Raw genomic sequence first — 23,829 nt, 5'->3', positions numbered from 1 at the left:
AAAATCTCCCTCCTGACTAAGCCTATTTCTGATTCAGAGGTTCGCAAGGTACTTATGTCTATTCCATCAGGTAAAAGTCCCGGCCCTGATGGATTTTCCATTGCATACTATAAATCCTTTCAGGATGTGTTAATCCCACGTTTCAGGAACTTGTGCAACTACCTTCTGACAGGGGGGTCTCTTGCTCCTCATTCCTTAATGGCGCACATCACTGTCCTCCATAAGGAAAACAAGGATCCAACATGCTGCAGTAACTATAGGCCAATATCTTTACTTAATAACGATGTGAAGTGGTGGGCGAAAATTCTGGCTACCAGGCTTCAAGATGTCCTCCCCGACATTGTACACGGGGAGCAAGTTGGTTTTGTCCATGGCAGACAGGGGTCGGAGAACACGGTGCGACTTCTACATCTTGTGAATTGGGCCAAGAGATCCTCTAAGCCTCTGGTCCTGGTGAGCACGGATGCGGAAAAAGCCTTCGACAGGGTCAGCTGGCTCTTTATGTCGCGGACCCTGTCGAAGTTTGGCCTCCCAGACCAGTTTATTAGTGCTGTCAACACCCTTTACTCGGCCCCCTCTGCCATGGTCAAGGTCAATGGAGCTTTGTCCCCACCATTTCGCATCACCAATGGAACAAGACAGGGGTGCCCCCTCTCCCCGGCTTTATTTGTGCTGGTCATGGAAACCCTTTTGTGTAAAATTAGATCGGACCCTGTTATTAAAGGCCTCCAGATTGGTCAACAAACACATGTTACTGCAGCATTCGCGGATGACCTTTTAGTCATGACCTCCAACCCTGCAGAGGCCTTGCCCAAGTTGTTGAATACTTTTGAGGACTTTGGATTTGTATCCAATTTCAAAATAAATTATGGAAAATCTATGGCACTTAACATCTCTTGCCCTCAAACTGTAATTAATAATCTAAAACGCTCCACCCCATTCGCCTGGGCCTCCAGAGACATTACATTCTTGGGAACACATGTTTCGGCCAATATTCAGGACCTAGCCTCCCTTAACTTCGCTCCACTCCTGCAAGAGGTTCGCACTCACTTACAGAATTTGAAACTCCCTTTTGTTTCTTGGATAGGGAGAAAAAACTATCTGAAAACTTTTATTCTCCCCAAATTTCTTTACTTGCTGCAAGCCATCCCCATATGGCTGCCAAACCCTTACTTTTCAGAGGTCCGCCGAGTGTTCACACGCTTCCTCTGGAATGGCAAGTCACCACGCATTGCATATTCTGTTCTCACAAGAGATAAGAAATTTGGAGGCTTTGGGATGCCTGATGTAAAGTTATATTATACTGCTGTCCAGTTATGTAGGTGTATAGCTGTCATGACCCGTAAATCTAATTCCCTTTGCTCACGGCTTGAATCTATACTACTCACCAACCAGGATCTGCTCACTCTATGGGGTGTTAGGCCCTTTTCGGCCAATCATTACGCCTCTTCCCCGGTTTGGAAAGGAATGCTAGTAGAATGGTCTAAAATGGTTAAGTCCCAACAGTTTGGCTTTCCTAATCTCTGTATGCCTCTTAAATTGTTGCAGAGCTATATTCATCCTTCTGTGTCAAACCCCTCTGGAATTTGGTCTAGGCTCGCTGGCTTGTCTATGCGGGATGTCCTTCTTCCAGATGGTAGTTTGCATTGGGATTTAATTATGGACCGCCCTGAAATTAAGACTGCTCCATTCTTCCACCTGGCAGATTTTAGGAGAGATACTAAGTTATGCGTTGGAACCTTTGCTAGTAATAACTCCCCCTCCTGGCTTGAGAAGAAAATCCTGGCTCCTAGGCCCCCTCTTAGGCCATTATCCCAGATGTATAAGGAAATGCTTTCCTCCTTGCCACCAGAGCTGGGGTACTTGACTTCATGGGAGCGAGAGCTTTCTATGACCCTGACGGAACCGGAGAGGGCCTTTGTGTTAGCTCATTCTCACGGCTTTAGTCGTTGCGTAAGAGTTCAGGAGAATTCTTTTAAGCTGCTAAGTAGATGGTATAAAACTCCTGAATTCTTGCACAAACTTAATCCTGAGGTACCTGAGATGTGCTGGAGGTGTGGCATAGAAACTGGTTCATTATCACACATCTGGTGGCTCTGTCATAAGATCCAACCTTTCTGGAAATTGATAGAATCAATGATCAATAGCATCTGCAAAACTAAAGTCGTTTTGGATGCTAAACTTATCTTACTATGGTGCCCTAATACCACGCTAACTCCCGCCAAAAACAACCTCCCTACAATGCTGATCACAGCAGCTAGATTACTGGTTCCCTTTCTGTGGAAGACAGACTCCCCCCCAAATCCTAGTATGTGGACGGATAAGGTAGACCAAATTTACCGCTTTGAGGAATTGGCGCACTGGGAGACAAACTCTCGCCACTGTTTCTTGAAGTTATGGTCCCCGTGGAAATCACATAGGAATTTCACATGAAAGAGCAGGAACCCTCCCCTTCTTGTCCCCCTTCCCCTCCCTTTTCCTTTCCTTTTCTTTTCTTTCTTTTTTGTCCCTTGTGATGTATATCTCTGATGATGATGATAACAGCTGGTACTGTTTACACATGACATGTATGCCGAATAACTATGGTGACTTTTAATGTTATTGTACTGATGTCCTGTGTGGGCGTGTGGCCTTATCTTCTTACCTCAATAAAAAGAAATATGGTTAAGATCTACATGGCAGCATAAGTCGCGCAACCAGTGACATAACTACAATTGACTGTGCCCCGAAGCAAATTTTTGAACACCCCCCCACTCCCAGAAACTTCTTTGCAACCCCCACTCCTATGGCTAGTCAAAACTGACCTCTCAAACAAGGCCTGGTAGCCACTCTGTCTGTTTCCTACAATCACTGTATATAAAGTAATTGTATAATAATGCTGAGGCAACCCTGACAATTAAATATTTTAGACTTCCTCCTGAGGGGGCCCCTCATGGGTCTGGGCCCCAAAGCGGCCGCTTCCCCTGCTTCCCCTATAGCTACGCCCCTGGCACTATCCCTGTTTGAGTGTGATGGCAGTCGCTGTATCCTGACACAGGGTTAGTCACTGTGAGGTCTACAACCACACTCATTGCAGTAGCCCCCACTCCTATCCTCTCCACTCCTCAAGCGTCCCCTGCAGGCCAGCTCTTTACATCTGCATCCCTATAGATATATCCTTCTATGCTCAGAACAAAGGGTAAGCAGAGATATAGATGGGTTGCAAACAATAGGAATGTTGGCATGTTCGATAAGTATATTGTATGAATTTGTAATTTATCTTACTTTAAATATCTGTACTAAAATTGTACATTTTCAAAAAGGTTATATCATTAACCCCTTCAACCACTGTGACATACCGGTAAGTCATGGTGGCTGACGTAAGGTATTGAGTGGGCTGCTGTGGTGAGCCTGTTCCATACGTGGCAGGTGCCAGCTGTATAATACAGCAGGCACCTAGCCGCAATTTAACTCCTCAGATGGGATGAGAGAGGGATGCGGCTCCCTCTGCCTTCCAATCGGAGCCCCCATGGTGAAATCGCAGGGCTCTGATTGGTTACCATGGCAATCTGGATGCTTCTGTAGCTTCCCAGGCTTCCATGGTAAACATCCTGACAAGCTGTGCACAAAGCACAGCTCAGCAGGGAGTGTGTTAAAATCCTATTCACCCTAATAGAATCTCTATTTGGGTCAATGGGGCAAAGGATCCCAGGCTCTAGCCCCTTAAGGGGGTTAAAAGTTACTGTAAAGAAAAGTTTAAAAAGATAAATCAAATGAAAATATTAAAAGTTTAAATCACCTTCTTTCCCAATTGTACATATAAAAATATATAAACAATAAAAAAAACATATTGTCACACTCTAGTGTGGGAGGAAAAACCCACACCGAACATAGGAGGGAAAGGGGAAAGGAAATAAGGCCTGAAAACTAGGAAAGGAAGATGGACACCTCCTAGTAAAAACCCTAATCAAAGCCATGACTGACTACCAGTATGAACAGTCACCAGAGGTAGGTGAGTTCATACACAGGAATACCCAAAGTCCTATCTAACCTTAAAGGACCCTGGTACTAATGACAGGAATAAGACATCCTGTTCCTCCAAAAGGAAGGATGAACGGGAGTCTCTCCAAGGCCTAATACAAAACAACAAAGAAATGCAACACACAGAAGAGCTAAAATAAAAACATACCCCCATACAGCTCTGTGGATGGAAATATAAAAAAGTTATGGCTCTCAGAAAATAGTGATGCAAAGAAAATTTAGATTTTTTTAAAAGTAGTAAAAAAAAACTATGCACGTTTGGTATTACCGTATTTGTATTGAGCCACAGAATAAGGATGTCAAGTAATTTATAGCATACAGTGAACGTCATGACGTTAAAACTCCATAAACCTTAGGTCTCATGCACACGACCTTTGTTGTGGTCCGCATCCGAGCCGCATTTTTTGCGGCTTGGGTGCGGACCCATTCACTTCAATGGGGCCGCAAAAGATGCGGACAGAACTCCGTGTGCTGTCCACATCCGTTGCTCTGTTCTGTGGCCCCGCAAAATATAGCATATCCTATTCTTGTTCGCTTTGCGGACAAGAATAGGCATTTCTACAATGGGCTTCCGTCTTTTGCAGATCCGCGGTTTGAGCACTGCAAAAAACTGAACGGTCGTGTGCATGAGGCCTTAGTGGAATTGTTTTTTTTTTTTTTTAATTTAACCACATAAAAAAAAGGTTTCCCCACTTTCCAATAACAGACATGGTAAATAAAATGCCGCCCTTAAAAAAGCTATGAGTAATGGAACGTTGGGCAGAAAAAATGAAAATGCAAAACCAAAAATGGGCCCAGTATTTAAGGTGTTAATATTAGAAGTGAGATATACAGTAATAAGTGTTGAATAGGACTTTGAATTTTGGGATTTTGAAAGATGTGTAATGCTTAAACATGCTCTTAAAATTGCATATTTATGATGCAATGCATGGCTAAAAGACCACTAATTATGACAATTAGCATTCTGAGCTATGATTTTATAGGGTTAATACCACTGCACTATATCTATGCTATTCTCCTGTCTGCATTTCAAAAGCATATTATATATTATATATATATATATATATATATATATGACTGGTCTAAATATATAGGCATATATATGGAAATTCCATCCTCAACATATCCTGGCTATGTGGGTTATACAGACAGTGGTTTAAGAAACCAGCACACAATCAGACCACCCTCTATGAAGCTTGCTATTCTACTTACCTAGAACCACAACAGTTTCCTATGTGGCTCTGTAATTTAAGTAGACTATATCGATATACATGTTTATGTATGTAAAATGTTGTGGCCGGTTAAACATCATAGTAAAATTTATGGATTAGTTAGAATGCTGACTATGAATTCTGCTTTTCCTCTATGAGAAAGCCAACAATGTTTGCATGTAATAGAAAGTAGTGTTAAATTTTCAGAGGGTGTGCAGAGGTTGCAGTCACATCAAGACCCATACAGATGTGGCACTCCACACTATTAGCATACCATGCAGTTCTAATATTATAACAAAAGTATATTAATGTGCTATAGCGTAGTCGGCTGCAGCTCACTGCACTAATAGCATAACATGCTGTGGGCTTTATGATAACAGCTGTTACATCTGTATGAGAAGACCAGTTGTTAGCCCAGCGGTCCGCGCGGCCGCCGGGCTCCCTCCTTCCCCCCTGCTGCCATGCTGACAAGCGTGGGCAGCAGGTAGCTCAACTGTTGCATCTGTGCTCCATGCCAGAGTTTACTTCCTGCTGGAGACCTATACTGTTTGTTAGGACTTGCATGGCTGTGTCTCTCCTCCTGTTGTATCCAAGGGTTTCTGCTGACTATCCTTGTATGTCTTTGAAAGATGAGGAATCCGGATTTAAGCAATGGCTTATTTAATTAATAAAAGTAAGGTAAAAGGTTACAAGATAAATGGATAACAGAGTATAAAGCAAACCTTCCTTCAATGTCCTATACTTGAAAAGAATATAAACATACTAGTACTAGCTTCCTAACAATCAATACATATCTAACTATATCTAACTATCATTGATCTAGTGTATATTATATATCAAATCGAACCACATTCACGCCCACAATTCCACCCCTTACTCCAGTATCTTCCGGCCTTCTTCATTACCATTCGTCCAATGAACTTGCAGTAATCTGATCTGAGTCCACTCCTTCATATTGATGCAGTAACTGCCACCTTCCTGCGGATGGCGCTGGTGTCCTTTTAGTTTGCCTTGGGCCTGAGGCATGGCATATTGTTTCAGCTATGTCAACAGCTGTCCGTCCAACCTTCCTTGAGAATCAGACCTTTAGGGCCGACAGGATGCCTACACCATTACAAATGCGCAGTCCATTGTGTATAACACCGCAGGGGCTGGTTTCAAGTCATCAGGACAGGGGAAACAGGAACCCTATCTCATTTCCATTCTTATCACTCAGATGTCAAGCTTATTCACATTGCTATTGTTGCAGCTTTTATGACAGATGCTGTTTACGACAGGATGAAAACAAGATGTTCAGGCTTATTCAGATGTTAGGCCTATTGACATTGCTATTTACACCAGGATGACAGTAGTCCATTGCTCCCCCATCAACACATCCAAGTCTATCAAAGTGTATCAACTTGTATCAAACTCATGTTGACTTCCAACATATGCCCCTTTGTGTCTGAATGACACACCATTGATGACCACTTTACAGTCCATAGTTCTCTTCAACCTTGCGGTCCATCATCATCCGAATAGAGTAAGGGTGAATCCTGCCGCTCACCATTCATCACTTTCCATTCATTCCAATAAATCTTGTTACACTCTTATTAGGACATTGAGGAAGTCATTAACATTTGAATCATCAATATATTCACATACTTATCAACAAAATCAAAATACATATATCATCTATACTAAGCACACCATGAAAATATAATTCAAGTATTTCATGCATGATGTAACTAAACATTCATTTTCTGATTACAATCTGTTGTATCGTTCAGGGATCAGGCACTTTCCCCTGCTATGTCCTTGTCTGCCACAGTTGTCACATTTTAAAAGATGTTCCTCCAGGCTCTTTGGTACATCTAATTCGCATGATGCAATTTTATATTTAGTTTGTATTTCTATTTCCATGGATAGGGCCTGGAGCCTTTTATATAGATACCGTGTCATACAACACATGTAAATTTGCAATAAGGATAAAACTACAGCAACAATGAGCAATACCACAATCGGATGGATTAAGAAATTTAAGATTCCATTGGCTGCACTTGAATGCCCAAATATAACCTCCCACCAATAACCCTTAGCATTATTTTCTAACAGATGAGTAATATGTTTTAGCTCTTTCTGGTCATGGTGTATAACGATTGTAGCATTAGCTCCTTCTTGCCGTAGCTTTCTAAGCAAATATTCATCTTGATCAAATCTGATCAGCCAATCATGCAGCTCTTTCCCCATTCCCAAATTTAATGCTTGAAGATTGACAGGGTTATGATATTCAATATCAATAGATAAGTTTGCAATGGTGGGAAACACATATCTCCAACTTGGTGTCTGGATTTCCGTGACATTACCAAGCGTGCACCATGCACCCTTATCCACAGCTGTTGTTATTGAACATTGACTTGTGATCAGAGTTACATTGGTGATGTTTAATAGAAAGAAACAGATTCTCTGATGTCCTAGGTATGTGACTGGTGTCTTATCTTTTGTAATAAACTCCCCATCCAGAACACAAACCGACGAGTTGTTCCAACACTTGTCCTCCACCAACCTATCCTGGCCTGGTGTACACAATATATCCTGATTTCTATGTAAGCAGAGGGAAATATCAACCTGCTTCCACACCCCATCCTTCCTGATTACATGAGGATGGTCTAATCTTGGATGTAGTAGTGTGGATCCTCCAGTAAGAATACCAATTGAAGTGACCTTATACACTACCTCTAACGGGGAGCTTGTGTATGGAATCAGGGAAGAGGCATAACACGTTTCCAAGTTATGATTAATACATCCAATCCAAGCACTCGCCCACCATTTGGAGTGTGTGAAAGTGAGGAGCTCTGGTAATGCAGCAGTGGCCTGAGATATTAATTCATATGGCCATTGCCCATTATACAAGGTTTGAATCGCCAATTTTATATTAGTTGATAGTTCCACCTGCCCTTGTGTACAGGCCAGAGCCCAGGATATGTTCCTCCCATCAGCCTGCATATTTTCCACGAACATCTTGAAATGTTGAATAACGTCTGTTGCTACCCCAATGCTAGTGTCTATATGCCCCTGCTGTAGGTTACTGATTATTTGATTAATTTCCCTTTGTACCTCAAACCCGTTTTTACTGTTAGATGCTATGGCTGCAAGTTTGGTTTTTAAGACGCTAATATCTGCCTGATTAATGATTCCCATTCCAGCTCCTACGCCACCCAATATTGTGTCGACCATATCCCTTTTTCCTCTGCTCTTCCCATTCCTCAAATGATGACGAGCCCTAGTGTTTTTGGAAATCAACCATTGATAGAGGGAACGCACCTGATTCATTGTATGTCCTGTACATATTGGATAGTGGGTTTTAATTAACCATAGAGAAATATTAAACCGCCATGTGATAAACGCATATTGAACACCACTAGCCATTGTCTGGGCAGAGTCTAGGTTAACTTGAAAGGGTTGTCCTTCTTGTAGTTGTAAGGCCTTTTGAGTATTCTCAGAATCTTTGTTTGTGCATGGCTTAATATTATCTGGAGTGGCATCAACAATATGCATACCCCCAATCTCTATTTCACGTGTACCACATGTCCAGTGACCGACCATCTCCCTATAAGATTTATATGATTTGGACATAGTACCGATAAGATAATTTCCACCATGTTGAATTGACATATCAATGTCTTTGGCTTCCCCAAGGCTTGTCCTTCTATAAGCCAGGTTAATATTTTTTGGAGTGAACATCGGGTGCATATTGTCATGCCAATATATGCCACATACAAACAAATATTCTCCTTCCCTTAAGTAGTCACTAAATACTCCATATTGAATACCTTTCTGCTCACCCGTATTTGGCAAGTCAGACTCTTCTCCCAGCCAATAACCAGTATCATTGACATATATTGTTGCCATCATGAATGGTTGTAGTGATTCTGGCAATATTCCCTGTGCACCATGCGTTATTGCCAATCTCCCAATATTTGAACTATGATTTACCCTCCCAAAAGAGAAAACCACCCTATACTTGAATTGCCCACCAGGATTCTGATAATATCTCTTGGTTACATCCTTTCCCTCTGGAATGAGTCGCACTTTCCTACTCCTAACTTCGTGATTATTAACTCTTTGTGGCATGTCCATGGTTATCAATTCTGATGGTATCAATATTGCCTTTTCATATTCCCCATCTGGAAACATAAATGTGTCCTCATCTCCTGATTGTTCCAATTCCTGCACTCCGATAACATAGGTGATGCCAATCATCAACAAAACTGTTGTAATCTCCATATCCAGAATCCGGAATTTTCGGCCTGTTAATTCATGCTTCATTTAAGATTCTGGAATAAAAGAACAAGAGAAGCATCACATTCTTATCAGTTACATCCGTTTGCATTGATCTGCATGAACCCACTTCTCCATATCCCTCCTTTTCATGCACTTGGTCCCTTTCTTGTTGTCCACCCGTTTGACCTTTACAACCTGATCACTCAATCTTACTGTTACCAGGAATGGGCCCATCCAATTGGCATCCCATGAAGACTTAGGCACAAAGTTCTTTACCATCACCCTGTCTCCTACTTCTAGTTTAATTGGTGGCCTGCCAGGTTCCTCTTTTGCCTTTGGAGCCATATTGCTGGCCGCAAAGTATAGATATTTTTGCACCTGGTCTTGCAACTGTGCAAGGAATCTTTCCTTTTCAGCACTGTCCCTCATTGGTGTACTAAGCTTCGGGTCTGCAGGGTGGCACAGGTTCATAATTCTACCAGTCATTAATTGATATGGGGTGATTGAAGTGCCTCTTGCCTCTGTACCCCGTATTGCCATTAGAATTGTGGGTAAATGACACAACCAGTTATTTCCAGATTGTAGTACCATTTTTTTAAGTCTTTCCTTTAGGGTTCTGTTCATTCTTTCTACCATTCCTGACGATTGGGGATGATATGGCACGTGAAATTTTTGCTCAACATTTAACATCTCACACATGCCTGTCATGATCTTTCCTGTGAAGTGTGTGCCTCGGTCTGACTCTATGGTCTTAGGGAATCCCCATCTTGAGATGACTTCCCTCCATAGGGCTTTTGCTGTTGCTATTGCAGTGTCTCTCCTCATGGGTAAGGCTTCCACCCATTTAGAAAACACATCAATCACCACTAGCAAGTAACGATACCCTCCAGGAGCACTGGGTAAAGGGCCAACAAAGTCAATTTGTAGCCTTTCCCATGGTCCTTCTGCCAACGGTATCCTGGACAGCACAGGCCTTTGTCCTTTTGGCCTTGGATTCATTTGCGCACAGATTAAACATTCTTGTATAACCCTCACAACAGTGTCTTTCATGTTTTCCCACCAATATTTTGTTTGAATAAACTTTAAAGTACCCTCAGTACCCATATGCCCTGTTAGCCTATGGTTCTCTTTGGCAATGTCTTTTTGATATTGACAAGGTACCACAAATCTAGGGCCGTCTGGGGTTTCTCTGAGCAACAAATCATCCTGGATATTGTAATATTGGGGTTTCTGTGCTGTCTTTTCCCTAATGGAGCATTTGATTTGCTGTAAATTAGAGTCTTTATCCTGCTCTGCTGCTAAGCACGGTGTTGGTGCTTTAACCACAGGCAGGCATTCAAGTTTAAGATCCATTTGGTCTCCGTCCTCACTGTCATGTTCATTCCAGGCCTGTCTTCCCTCAATATCATAGGGAGTCCACCTGGCCCCCATGACAGCTGCCTCTTTGGCTAGTTTGTCTACCTCATTGTTGCCAACCGCAATTTCATCAATGCCCTTCTGATGTGCCTTCACCTTTATTATTGCTACTCTCTGTGGTTCTAAACAGGCTTTGTCCCAAATGCCCTTCAACACTGAACCATGTGCAAGTGTCTTCCCTGATGCATCACTAAATCCTCTTGTATGCCACAAAGGCATGTACTCAGTTAGTGATCTAGTAACATAGGCACTGTCGGAAAAGATAGCAATTGGGCCTGACTGAAAGTGGAAAATGGCTTCTCTTACCGCTTCCAATTCTGCTCTTTGAGCAGAGAAATTTCTTGGGCACTTAATGAGAATTTGTTCATTGGTTTGTGGACACCACATGGCGTACCCTGTGTGAAACTGTCCCTCTTCCCAATACCTAGATCCATCCACCCAAATTTTCAGATCTGCCTTTCCTGCTGTCAATTTGAATACTTCCTGTGTCTTAGTCCTATGCACCTCTCCACAATCATGTTTCTCACCTTCGTATTGCATCAGTTGTGGCAGCACATAGGTGGTACTGTGTGCTACAGTGATGTTTCTTGGTGTCAGATCTACCAGCCATCTGGCTACCCTTTGAGATGACACTCCACTGAGCGTCCGCTCCAAGAGCATCTTGATGGGAGTGTGAGGTGTTTGTAAGATGATCTTGGCAAACCCCACTATGTGTTCTGTAGCTATCACTGCCCAGTGTACTGCCAAAAGATTTCTGACACAGTCCTCAAATCCTATTTCCACAGGACTCAATAACCTTGATAGGTATCCAACAGGAACCCATTTTCCTTGCCTCTCCTGTAGCAACACAGCCGTAATTGCTATTTTGGAGGCATTTACCTGTATTGCAAAGGGTAAATCTGGGTTCGGATTGCTTAGAGCAGGTGCCTGAGTGAGGCTGATCTTCAGCCTAACAAACGCTCCCTCATGCTCTTGCATCCACCCAAGGGGGTCTGCTTCCCGTGCCTCTCCTTTCAGGAGTTCATAGAGCGGCTTAGCTTTCTCAGCAAATCCCTCTATGAAGTCCCTACAAAATCCAACCATCCCTAAAAACTGCCTAAGGGCTGTTTTTGTGTTTGGCCTCGGCAACTTCTGTATAGTTTCACACTTGTTAGGGTCAGGAATTCTCCCTCCTTTTGAAACTATGACTCCCAAAAATGTCACCGATTCCTTCATTAACTGGGCCTTCATAGGATTTAGCTTAAGGCCTGCTTCTTCAAGAAGTCTCAACAACTCATTTAGTAACACGTAGTGTTCTTCCTTGTTGTCAGTTTGGAGCAATATGTCATCCACATATTGCACAATACAGTCAGGCTCTGAAAATGACAACAATATTCCAACCATGCATTTATGGAAGTATGTTGAACTGGATTTGAAACCCTGTGGCAACCGACAAAATGTGTATTGTTTCCCTTGAAATGTAAATGCAAACTTGTATTGGCAATCAGGATGAATAGGAATTGAAAAATACCCATTTGAGATGTCTATTGATGAGTATACCGTGGAAGATGGCTTAAGTGTTGTCATCATGTCGGGCATTTTGGCGACAACATTTGTAACGGGAGGGGTACACTTGTTTAATGCCCTGTAGTCTAGCGTAGGGCGCCACCCATTTGGTTTCCGAACGGGCCATAAAGGCGCATTGTTTGTAGACTGGCATTCCCTGATTACATTTTGGACCAGCAATTCCTCAATTGTGTTTTTGATATATGGAATTGACTCAGGTGGTATCTTGTATTGCCTCTGGGGAGGGGGATCTGGGCCTTCTACCATCACAATCATATTTGACACTTTGCCACATTGAGTTTTTGATGTTGCCCACACTTTGTTATGTTGCCACAAGATATCAGCCAATCGTTTATCCTCTGTTTTTAATAATGCAGCAGGGTCTAGAGACTCTGCACCCTTGATCGCAGCAATTCCATAGTTATCAGTAACCATTTTAAGGCAGCCTTTATATCGTGATCCTTTCCACAACATCCAGTTACACAGATCAACCATGAGCCCATGTTCCCTCATTACATCTGATCCAATGATAGTACCCTCATGTGTTGGAGACAAGTACAAACTATGCTCCACACCTAGGTTTCCCATGCTTATAGCTACCGGTACAGATTGCCTAGAAGGTACCAATTGTCCACCGAAGCCTCTCAGAAAAATACTTTTACCTCTAGGGTTCATGGTCAAATCCAAATTCGTCAAACTTACCGCTGCCCCCGTATCCATTAAAATATTTGTACGATGGCCCCCTACCGCACCCTGGATACGTGGTCTACCGCCTTTGTCCCTATCTAGCTGGCACACAAGGGACAACACAGGGGCCTGACATCCCTATGGTTTTACATAAGGATTTGTTGGTGGTGGGGCCTTAAATTCCTCTGGCAACTCCGCTATTGCTTTTCCTATCCTTCTGATTTCTTTCAAAAGTGGACCATACAATGTAGCTTCAGGAGGCTGAGATACTCCATCTGCTGCATTATCTAATCCTTGCCTTTGCTGCTGTTTTCTTGGGAAAAAAGCTCTGTCATTGTTGCCTTTCCTATTACTTCTGCATTCTCTCATAGTATGACCTGTATTTCCACATTTGTAGCACTTCCCCATAAATCTTACTTTGCCTTCATTCTTAACTATCTCTGATATTCTCTTCTGAGGTTTGTTGTCATTACAAGTCTCCTGAATCCAGTCCTTTAAAATATTTAGAAAGGCTTGATAGGAATTTGCGTTCCTTAAGGCAACCTTTGTTGGGTAGTCAACAAATGTGCATTTATTAGCCATTGAATAAAGAAAACTGCTGTCGTCAGGAGGCATGTCAGGACAGTTATATGTAGCACGAAATAGGGTCAAATACTCACTACAGAAAATGATTGGGTCATCCCCTCTCCTTAATTTTGCATTCTCTAGGGCATTGGTACCTCTAATATCTCTTCCCCCCATTACTCTCTGCAATTCTTTCAGCCTATCACTTGCATTTCCCCAGTTGGAGTTGAGTTCTGCAGATAATCCTTTGTGAGTGCCCACAGGAGGCTGTAACTTCTCACACAGCTGAGATGGGAGCCATACCCTAAATAAGGCACATGCATCCCTATTGTTCAGATTATACTGCGTAACCACAGCTTCCAGCCTGTTGGAAAGATTAATGGGTGAAGCACTTGTATCAAATTTCCCCAATATTTGGCATAGGTTTGTTTTATCCTGTATAGAGAGTGTTGTGGATTGGATACGATTGCTACCATGAATATGCAAACTATCTCTTCTTTGTCTGCTTTCATCTGACAAAGGAGTAAATAGAGAGGAACTATGATCTGGGGTTGATTGTGGCCCATCTGCAGTGCAAATAGGCTGCTCCTCCCCCCATTTACGATCTTTTTCCTCCTGTTCAGGGGAACTGTACACCTGTGTTTGATCACCACAACAATGATTATTAGCACTTTCCTGTGATCTCAAGGTCATATTGCAATGTTGTTTATGAATCAGTTGATTATCAACATCATGCAATCGATCTTTAAGTACTTTTACAACATCATCATTCCTTTCTTCTTTCTCTTCTAAAGATGCAATTTTCAGATCTCTAAGTCTACATCTTTCCTCATACTCCTCTATTTCATCCTCCAAATCACAATTCTGTTGAACCAGCCTATCCACTTCCTCTCTGAGATCTTCACACTCACAACCATCATTTTCAGCGCTAGCAATAGCCACAGTGATTCCCTGTTCAACTCTATCCAGCTCACCCCTTAACTGAGCCTTTTCAGAGTACCACTGCAATTCCTTTTGCTCTGCAATCTCTTTCATTTTCATTAGCATGCACAACATATTAGCCAATTTCTCTTTCTTTGTTTTCTTATTTGACTTTCTATGTTTGCTATTCGCATTCTGCTCATCACATTGCTTTATCATATCATTAAACTGATGTGTTAAAGCATCGTTTGTACAAATCTTAAAACTAGCAGATGCATGTTTTTCAACAAATTTATCGACAATTTCCATTTTACTTACTACTACAGACAACAGAACAAAATACCACTAACTTACTAGTCAGTAAATGACAATTCACAAAGAAAAATAAATATACCACAAATGTATTGCAACTAGTAAATACTAATTCATTACAAAACAAACAACACCAGGGACAAAGATTTCATAAAATCCTCCCTATGGTAATCACACTCCAAAACCACTATCAGAGTCTCGTGATTTACCTATCCTTGACTGACCGTATCTCATATACCTGATCAACTACAGATCCAAGATCCAGGCCAAGAGTGATCTCCTATTGAAGCATAAGGCTACTTCCCCTTAACATGAGGTTCAGAGAGTTTACTCTCCCTCACTTTCTTCGCAGAGATGTCTGGTTTTTTCCTTTAGATCCTATGAGTACTCCAGTCAACAGGGTACTAACCCTAATTTGCCGGCAACACTTAACAATTCAACACATACACAGGCCTGAACTGCATAGATTATTACTAACATACATAACATAACATTGCATATATACAATTCAAGTAAAGGAACTGCTACTCACCAATTAAACGCGTCCGTTTTTACTGATGCAGTATAATCTCGAACTTCAGGTTGATGTCTCAGGTGTTCCTTAGAATTCACGAACCAGCGTGCTACTTGTCCACCAATGATACTTCCCCTTGTTCTGTCTTTCTTAGCAAAGGTTTTGGTCCGGTCTCAATGCAGGATATTCCTTGATCTTTCAATAACTGAATAAAGCAGAATCAAATCGTCTGGGTCCTTCGTAGAGTGCTGTTTTCCACGGTCCCATCTGGGGTGCCAAATGTTGTATCCAAGGGTTTCTGCTGACTATCCTTGTATGTCTTTGAAAGATGAGGAATCCGGATTTAAGCAATGGCTTATTTAATTAATAAAAGTAAGGTAAAAGGTTACAAGATAAATGGATAACAGAGTATAAAGCAAACCTTCCTTCAATGTCCTATACTTGAAAAGAATATAAACATACTAGTACTAGCTTCCTAACAATCAATACATATCTAACTATATCTAACTATCATTGATCTAGTGTATATTATATATCAAATCGAACCACATTCACGCCCACAATTCCACCCCTTACTCCAGTATCTTCCGGCCTTCTTCATTACCATTCGTCCAATGAACTTGCAGTAATCTGATCTGAGTCCACTCCTTCATATTGATGCAGTAACTGCCACCTTCCTGCGGATGGCGCTGGTGTCCTTTTAGTTTGCCTTGGGCCTGAGGCATGGCATATTGTTTCAGCTATGTCAACAGCTGTCCGTCCAACCTTCCTTGAGAATCAGACCTTTAGGGCCGACAGGATGCCTACACCATTACAAATGCGCAGTCCATTGTGTATAACACCGCAGGGGCTGGTTTCAAGTCATCAGGACAGGGGAAACAGGAACCCTATCTCATTTCCATTCTTATCACTCAGATGTCAAGCTTATTCACATTGCTATTGTTGCAGCTTTTATGACAGATGCTGTTTACGACAGGATGAAAACAAGATGTTCAGGCTTATTCAGATGTTAGGCCTATTGACATTGCTATTTACACCAGGATGACAGTAGTCCATTGCTCCCCCATCAACACATCCAAGTCTATCAAAGTGTATCAACTTGTATCAAACTCATGTTGACTTCCAACACCTCCCTTGTGAGGCAGCACGAGCACACCCTCTATCTCCCCAGCCTATGGCCTCATGCACACGACCGGTTTTTTTTGCAGTCCGCAAAACGGATTTCCGTTGTTCCGTGATCCGTGACCGTTTTTTCTTCCGTAGGTCTTCCTTGATTTTTGGAGGATCCACGGACATGAAAAATGAAAAAATAAATCTAAGTCAAGTTTGCCATTGAAATGATAGGAAAAAACGGACACGGATCACGGACACGGATCACGGACGCGGATGACAATCTTGTGTGCATCAGTGATTTTTCACAGACCCATTGACTTGAATGTGTCCGCGAGCCGTTGACCGTGAAAAAAATAGGACAGGTCATATTTTTTTCATGGCCAGGAAACACGGATCACGGATGCGGCTGCCAAACGGTGCATTTTCCGATTTTTCCACGGAAAACTGAACCACGGATGCGGATGCACACAACGGTCGTGGGCATGAGGCCTATGGCTGAGTTGCAGGAAGTATTTAAAGGCGCTACCTGCCCCAGGAAGATGCCTGAGCAACTCATGGTCACTAGCTTGTCTAGTACCTAGTGTGAAGGTGTTTTTGTAGTTCTGCTTTTCTGTGTACCGGACCCTGCCTTTGGATTTATTGGATTTTGTTTGTTTGCTGCCTGCCTCTGACCTTGGACTTCGTTTACAGACTTTTGCTTGATCGCTGCCTGCCCTGACTTCGGACTTTCTAACCATGTACTTTCCTTTGGTACCTATCCTCACCATCAGAGGCTCTAGTGAAGACCGGGTAGTTACTTAGTAATGCCCCTCCAGAGTATAGCCAGTCAGTGGTGCAGTGAGTCCACAACCACTTGCATAACACCAGTATTATATAGATGATACGTGATGGTGGTGGTGGGTTTCCAGGAGCTTCAAGTTACGCCAGCAACAGGATAAGCTGGAAGAATTCTGTGTTTATCCAATGTAGGGCTTCCAGTTGGCCTTGAGAACAATATTGAGTTATATACCCTTATTACAAGGTGCCAGTTCATGTGAAAATACATTTATGTATGGAAAGTGGCTTGTATAAAAATACATCTGGTATGCAAAAACAATATTAGATCCACTTAATTTTCTATATCTGAGTTAAGTGAAGACTAGTTTACACTTTTGTGGAAAGTCTACTCTTCAATAGCATTTAAATACCTACTCCATCAACAAAACAAAAATACCCACTTTTCTGGCGGAGGTGGACTTGATACACTACCACCTAGACTAGACAGTCTAAAGATGCGCCATTTTCTACAGTGGTTGATCATGGATGATAAATCTGGTAAATGTTTAGACTGCCTAGTCCAACTGCATACCACCTATTAGATATCACCTATTAGTTGAATTGTCTTAAACACTTAATAAATGTGGTGCAGAGCCTGTTATTATTCAGTTCAATGGATAAATAGCATGCTAACTTCTTTGAGACCTGGGAAAACTTTATTCAGATACTTTCTCAACGCATACATCAAGATATAAGAGCAATTGCCTCTGGGAGAATCACCCATTTAGATGTGCTTCTGGTTGTTGGTGGTATGTCCTGGTGTCTGTGGATCCCGTACAGTACTCCTTGGGAGGGACACAGATTATAAATCTTTTACAGGGGACTCTAGATGTGCCTCATCCCAACCCCCCACCCTATCTCCTCCTTCCTACCCTTTTAACTTATGGTTTTCTGCACAAGGAATTCCTATGAAGGCCTCATTTATCTTACTTATAATGAGATGCCCACATCTATATCATTCAGAAGGACATCTACCTTGTTAGTACGGACTATTGGATCTGTTCCAATGTATTCCTATGTAGATTGTTGGTAATGTTATGTTTTGTTTTCTGTAAAAACATTTGAAAATCCTTTAATAAAAATAAGGTATAACAAATTACGCTGTAAGCTTCTAAAGATCCCTCTAGTGACAGCTACAGACTGTCATAGTGATTCTCGATGCCGATCACCAACCATCTTGAGCAGGCAAGGGCGCTGCTTCACTCACCTAGCTTCTGCCCAAACCAGCAGCAAGACTCTGGCTTTCTGTGTGTGTTTTAGTGTTTATTCATTGAACATTTCCCTGCAGCACTGAAAGAGTTAATACCCTTTTTTGCTGTGTTCAGCTGTTTGACTAATGAGCACATCAGCTTTCCTATATATGATGGTCTGTTTGTTCCACCCCTTGCCTTAGCAATCTTTTAGGTAACTTTTGGTTTCACTTGCTTGATATGCCCTGCAAAAGAGCAATAATCTGTATGTCTGTCTGGGTACCAACTTCTGCCTGTTTCCTGGATCCTGATCCTTTGCAGCCTGACATGACCTGAACTCTGAATTTACATGTGCTCTATCTGCCCTGACCTCTGGCTGTTTCCTGACTTTGTGTATTGCCTGACTCCCCAGTGCTTTGCACTGGTGTCTTTGACCCCAGTGGGTCAGCGGCCAACCACACCGTAACACAGATTCCCTGTGTGTGTGATCTTATATCTATGCAGAGAATATAGAGCTATGTATCAAAAAATTCACAGTTCCAACTGTCAAATAGATAAACGTGTCAGCACATTTATGCTGCCTTCACTGTTGGTAGCGTGATTAACAACAGGTTCCTTGATTTCATTAAATTATGTTTTGCCATAGTGTGTTGCATTATCGATAAATCATAGTTTCATTAACAGGCTTTTACCTACCGGTATGCACAAAGAGTGAGAGAGACCCGCTAAACTAGTTGAACTTGGTGAGGAGAAGCTGAAGAGAAACAGCCCAGTAGGCAATTAACCTTGGCCATGAGCCAGTATTAAAAGTATGAATTTCGCAACACTTTACAGTGAAACATAGTTGGGAATCTGTCACATTGAATATAGTGTCTGATACGCCAGGAGTAGCTGGGCAGTGTGTGTTGCCGTAGCAGCCAGGATGGTTAAAGGGACCACTGCTGGAAACATTGCTGTTCTCGGTGGTGGATCCCTGTCTGTCCACTACTGTGGAGGACATGACTCCAAATGATGCAGATACAGTTGAAAGTTATGGTGCAGTCTGACCCACCTGTCATGGGCCCCCCTGGACCCAGTGTCCCCTCGCAATTGTGTGCTTTGCGTGGTGGTAAAGACTGCCACTGCAACTAGAACAAGTGAATTAAACAAGAATGAAGACCAAGACTGCAAATAGAGGACATAAGACACACTAGGGAGGGATGCGGAAAAACTAAAAGAAAAAAAAGGATAAATTCTGGGGGAAGAGAAACCATCGCCCATCAGTGTTCCAAAGCCCCATTCTAAATAGGTAAGGGTAAGTCCCTCAAGGTGACAAAGCAGACCTGGATAAACACCCACAACTCCAAGGCTCCCTGGTTTCCCACCTCCAAGTGCATTGATTCCAGGAGGGCCATGTCAGTTCAAGTGACTCCTCCTGGCAGGGGTGAACTGGTCATAAACCCTTTAGAGAAATTTCCCGGTGGGATGATGCCTAAGGGGCTGGCCAAGCCCTTCTCATGACTGGCAGCTGGGTATATAATGATCTAATGCTCTCAGCATTAATTAATGTAGAAGCATCAGTGACTTATACAGATGGCCAGCAGCTGCAGGTTCCCTCCTAAATTCAGCTGTATCGCCATCCTCAGAACAACTATACAACAGTGGTGAGAGTGGCAGCATTTTGTGTTGTACTGTGGTATTTGGTTCTGCTGAGGCAGAGTTTTGCTGCACTGTGGTATTTGGTTCTGCTGGAGCGGTATTTTGTGCTGTACTATGGTACTGCTGGCCCTGCCTACTTATGTTGTCCCTGAGAACTTGTGTTGACCCTGCCTATGTGTGTTGCCTGCCTTCTGTCAATTTGGACCCAACAGCAACATGGAGCCACTTTTAGTTTTTGTTTCAGGGCCATTTTAAGTTTACAGTCTGCCCTTGCCTCCCAAACTTTAAAGTATCGCTGCCAGTTTCTTGATAACCATAATTCAGGAAAGCTTCAACTTGACTAATTAATGGCTGACAGAGGGAGTTCTCCAGGAGTGTGTTATAGCTATTTTAACCACAAGAAAACAATTAGGAGACCCATCTATGAGTAGCTCTAGAAATATTCTGAATTCAATGCTTCAAGGGAGACTCCCATGGGGATTTGTGTAGATTGTCTTTAGAAATAGTATGGATAATAGAATAAACTTGAATCCATAACTGAGTGAGTTTGAGGCACTTCCGCCAGATATGGGTGAAGGAGCTCTCCTGACTAGGGATGAGCGAACCCGAACTGTATAGTTCGGGTTCGTACCGAATTTTGGGGTGTCCATGACACGGACCCGAACCCGAACATTTTCGTAAAAGTCCAGGTTTGGGTTCGGTGTTCGGCGCTTTCTTGGTGCTTTTTGAAAGGCTGCAAAGCAGCCAATCAACAAGCGTCATACTACTTGCCCCAAGAGGCCATCACAGCCATGCCTACTATTGGCATGGCTATGATTGGCCAGTGCAGCATGTGACCCAGCCTCTATTTAAGCTGGAGTCACGTAGCGCCGCACGTCACTCTGCTCTGATCAGTGTAGGGATAGGATGCAGCTGCTGCTGTTAGGGTGAGATTAGGCAGTGATTTATTTACTGAAGTGATCGATATACAGCTGTGTATCACACAACCTCAGCTATTCAATTGCTCACTGTTTTAAGGCTGCCCAGAGCGTTTTTCAGTCACTTTTTTCTGGGGTGATGGGCGGCCATTTTGTGTCTTGTGGTGTGCCAGCACAAGCTGCCACCAAGTCCATTTTTAACCATCAATAGTGTGTTTTTTTTGTTGCTATATCCTACATCAGGGGCTTGGCTGTGCTTGCTATTTTATTGAGGGGTAAAATACAATTGCCAAAATAGCAGTACCCTAAATCTGGTGTTTCAGCTGTGGCTAGCCAATTGTAATACTGTCTGCTGTCTGCCGAAGCACAGTTTTTGTTCTGGTTGAATACAATTCCAAACTTAGCAATTCCCTAAATAATTGTTTTCTGCTGTATCAGGCCAAATTTAAATCTATCCATAAAAGGGTATATTAGATTGAAGGTGCTGATAGGGTCATCCTCAATAACTTCACACGCTACCGTGCATTTCCAAGTTTAATTCTGTCCGTAAACGTATACCTGTCATCCAGCGCCTAAATAATAGGCCTACAATTTATATTCAGCTAAATCTGTTGTTACTGCTGTGGCTGGTCAATCTATTTAGTGTCCGCCAAAGCACAGTTTTTGTTCTGGGTTGAAATACAATTCCCAACTTAGCAATTCCCTAAATCAGTGGTTTCTGCTGTATCAGGCCAAGGTTAAATCTATCCATCAAAGGGTATATTAGATTGAAGGTGCGGATAGGGTCACCCTCAATAACTTCACACGCTACCGTGCATTTCCAAGTCTAATTCTGTCCGTAAAAGGGATACCTGTCATCCAGGGCCTAAATACTAGGCCTACAATTTATATTCAGCTAAATCTGTCGTTACTGCTGTGCCTGTATTAGTGTAATACGGTACCTAAATAGATAGCCAGATAGTGTTAGGTGCCTGTAAAAAAAGGCCTGAATTTGAATTCAATACATTGGGCCAAATAATTTTTTTTCTTATTGTGGTGAACGGTAACAATGAGGAAAACATCTAGTAAGGGACGCGGACGCGGACATGGTCGTGGTGGTGTTAGTGGACCCTCTGGTGCTGGGAGAGGACGTGGCCGTTCTGCCACAGCCACACGTCCTAGTGAACCAACTACCTCAGGTCCCAGTAGCCACCAGAATTTACAGCGATATTTGGTGGGGCCCAATGCCGTTCTAAGGATGGTAAGGCCTGAGCAGGTACAGGCATTAGTCAATTGGATGGCCGACAGTGGATCCAGCACGTTCACATTATCTCCCACCCAGTCTTCTGCAGAAAGCGCACAGATGGCGCATGAAAACCAAGCCCATCAGTCTGTCACATCACCCCCATGCATATCAGGGAAACTGTCTGAGCCTCAAGTTATGCAGCAGTCTCTTATGCTGTTTGAAGACTCTGCTGGCAGGGTTTCCCAAGGGCATCCACCTAGCCCTTCCCCAGCGGTGGAAGACATAGAATGCACTGACGCACAACCACTTATGTTTCCTGATGATGAGGACATGGGAATACCACCTCAGCACGTCTCTGATGATGACGAAACACAGGTGCCAACTGCTGCGTCTTTCTGCAGTGTGCAGACTGAACAGGAGGTCAGGGAGGAAGACTGGGTGGAAGACGATGCAGGGGACGATGAGGTCCTAGACCCCACATGGAATGAAGGTCGTGCCACTGACTTTCAGAATTCAGAGGAAGAGGCAGTGGTGAGACCGAGCCAACAGCGTAGCAAAAGAGGGAGCAGTGGGCAAAAGCAGAACACCCATCGCCAAGAGAGTCCGTCTGCTACTGGCCACCGCCATCTGGGACCGAGCACCCCAAAGGCAGCTTCAAGGAGTTCCCTGACGTGGCAGTTCTTCAAACAATGTGCTGACAACAAGACCCAAGTGGTTTGCACGCTGTGCCATCAGAGCCTGAAGCGAAGCATTAACGTTCTGAACCTTAGCACAACCTGCATGACCAGGCACCTGCATGCAAAGCATGAACTGCAGTGGAGTAAACACCTTAAAAACAAGGAGCTCACTCAGGCTCCCCCTGCTACCTCTTCTGCTGCTGCCGCCTCGGCCTCTTCCTCCGCCTCTGGAGGAACGTTGGCACCTGCCGCCCAGCAAACAGAGGATGTACCACCAACACCACCACCTCCGTCACCAAGCATCTCAACCATGTCACACGGCAGCGTTCAGCTCTCCATCTCACAGACATTTGAGAGAAAGCGTAAATTCCCACCTATCCACCCTCGATCCTTGGCCCTGAATGCCAGCATTTCTAAACTACTGGCCTATGAAATGCTGTCATTCAGGCTGGTGGACACAGACAGCTTCAAACAGCTCATGTCGCGTGCTGTCCCACAGTATGTTGTTCCCAGCCGCCACTACTTCTCCAAGAGAGCCGTGCCTTCCCTGCACAACCAAGTATCCGATAAAATCAAGTGTGCACTGCGCAACGCCATCTGTGGCAAGGTCCACCTAACCACAGTTATGTGGACCAGTAAGCACGGCCAGGGACGCTACATTTCCCTAACTGCACACTGGGTAAATGTAGTGGCGGCTGGGCCCCAGGCGAAGAGCTGTTTGGCGCACGTCCTTCCGCCGCCAAGGATCGCAGGGCAACATTCTTTGCCTCCTGTTGCCTCCTCCTCCTACTCGGCTTCCT

The 23,829-nt window shown here is 43.3% G+C and overlaps 2 protein-coding genes across 2 annotated transcripts; both read right to left on the bottom strand.

Annotated features, from left to right (window-relative positions):
* Positions 1 to 6,358: 6,358 nt before the first annotated feature.
* On the bottom strand, positions 6,359 to 15,673 carry LOC120995455. The gene is made up of 2 exons (XM_040424683.1): positions 15,472 to 15,673; positions 6,359 to 9,547 (listed from the first exon to the last, which is right to left on the bottom strand). The coding sequence occupies exon 2, from the start codon at positions 9,537 to 9,539 to the stop codon at positions 6,978 to 6,980; it is 2,562 nt and encodes an 853-aa protein (XP_040280617.1). The 5' UTR covers positions 9,540 to 9,547; positions 15,472 to 15,673; the 3' UTR covers positions 6,359 to 6,977.
* LOC120993808 (posterior protein-like) lies at positions 13,281 to 14,936 on the bottom strand. The gene is made up of 2 exons (XM_040422274.1): positions 14,360 to 14,936; positions 13,281 to 14,311 (listed from the first exon to the last, which is right to left on the bottom strand). The coding sequence occupies exons 1-2, from the start codon at positions 14,934 to 14,936 to the stop codon at positions 13,281 to 13,283; spliced, it is 1,608 nt and encodes a 535-aa protein (XP_040278208.1).
* Positions 15,674 to 23,829: the final 8,156 nt, after the last annotated feature.

The sequence above is a fragment of the Bufo bufo genome, chromosome 3, assembly GCF_905171765.1.
Source record: "Bufo bufo chromosome 3, aBufBuf1.1, whole genome shotgun sequence".
Taxonomy (NCBI): domain Eukaryota; kingdom Metazoa; phylum Chordata; class Amphibia; order Anura; family Bufonidae; genus Bufo; species Bufo bufo.
Note: the sequence above shows the minus strand (reverse complement) of the source record. Positions and strands in the feature narration are given on the sequence as shown.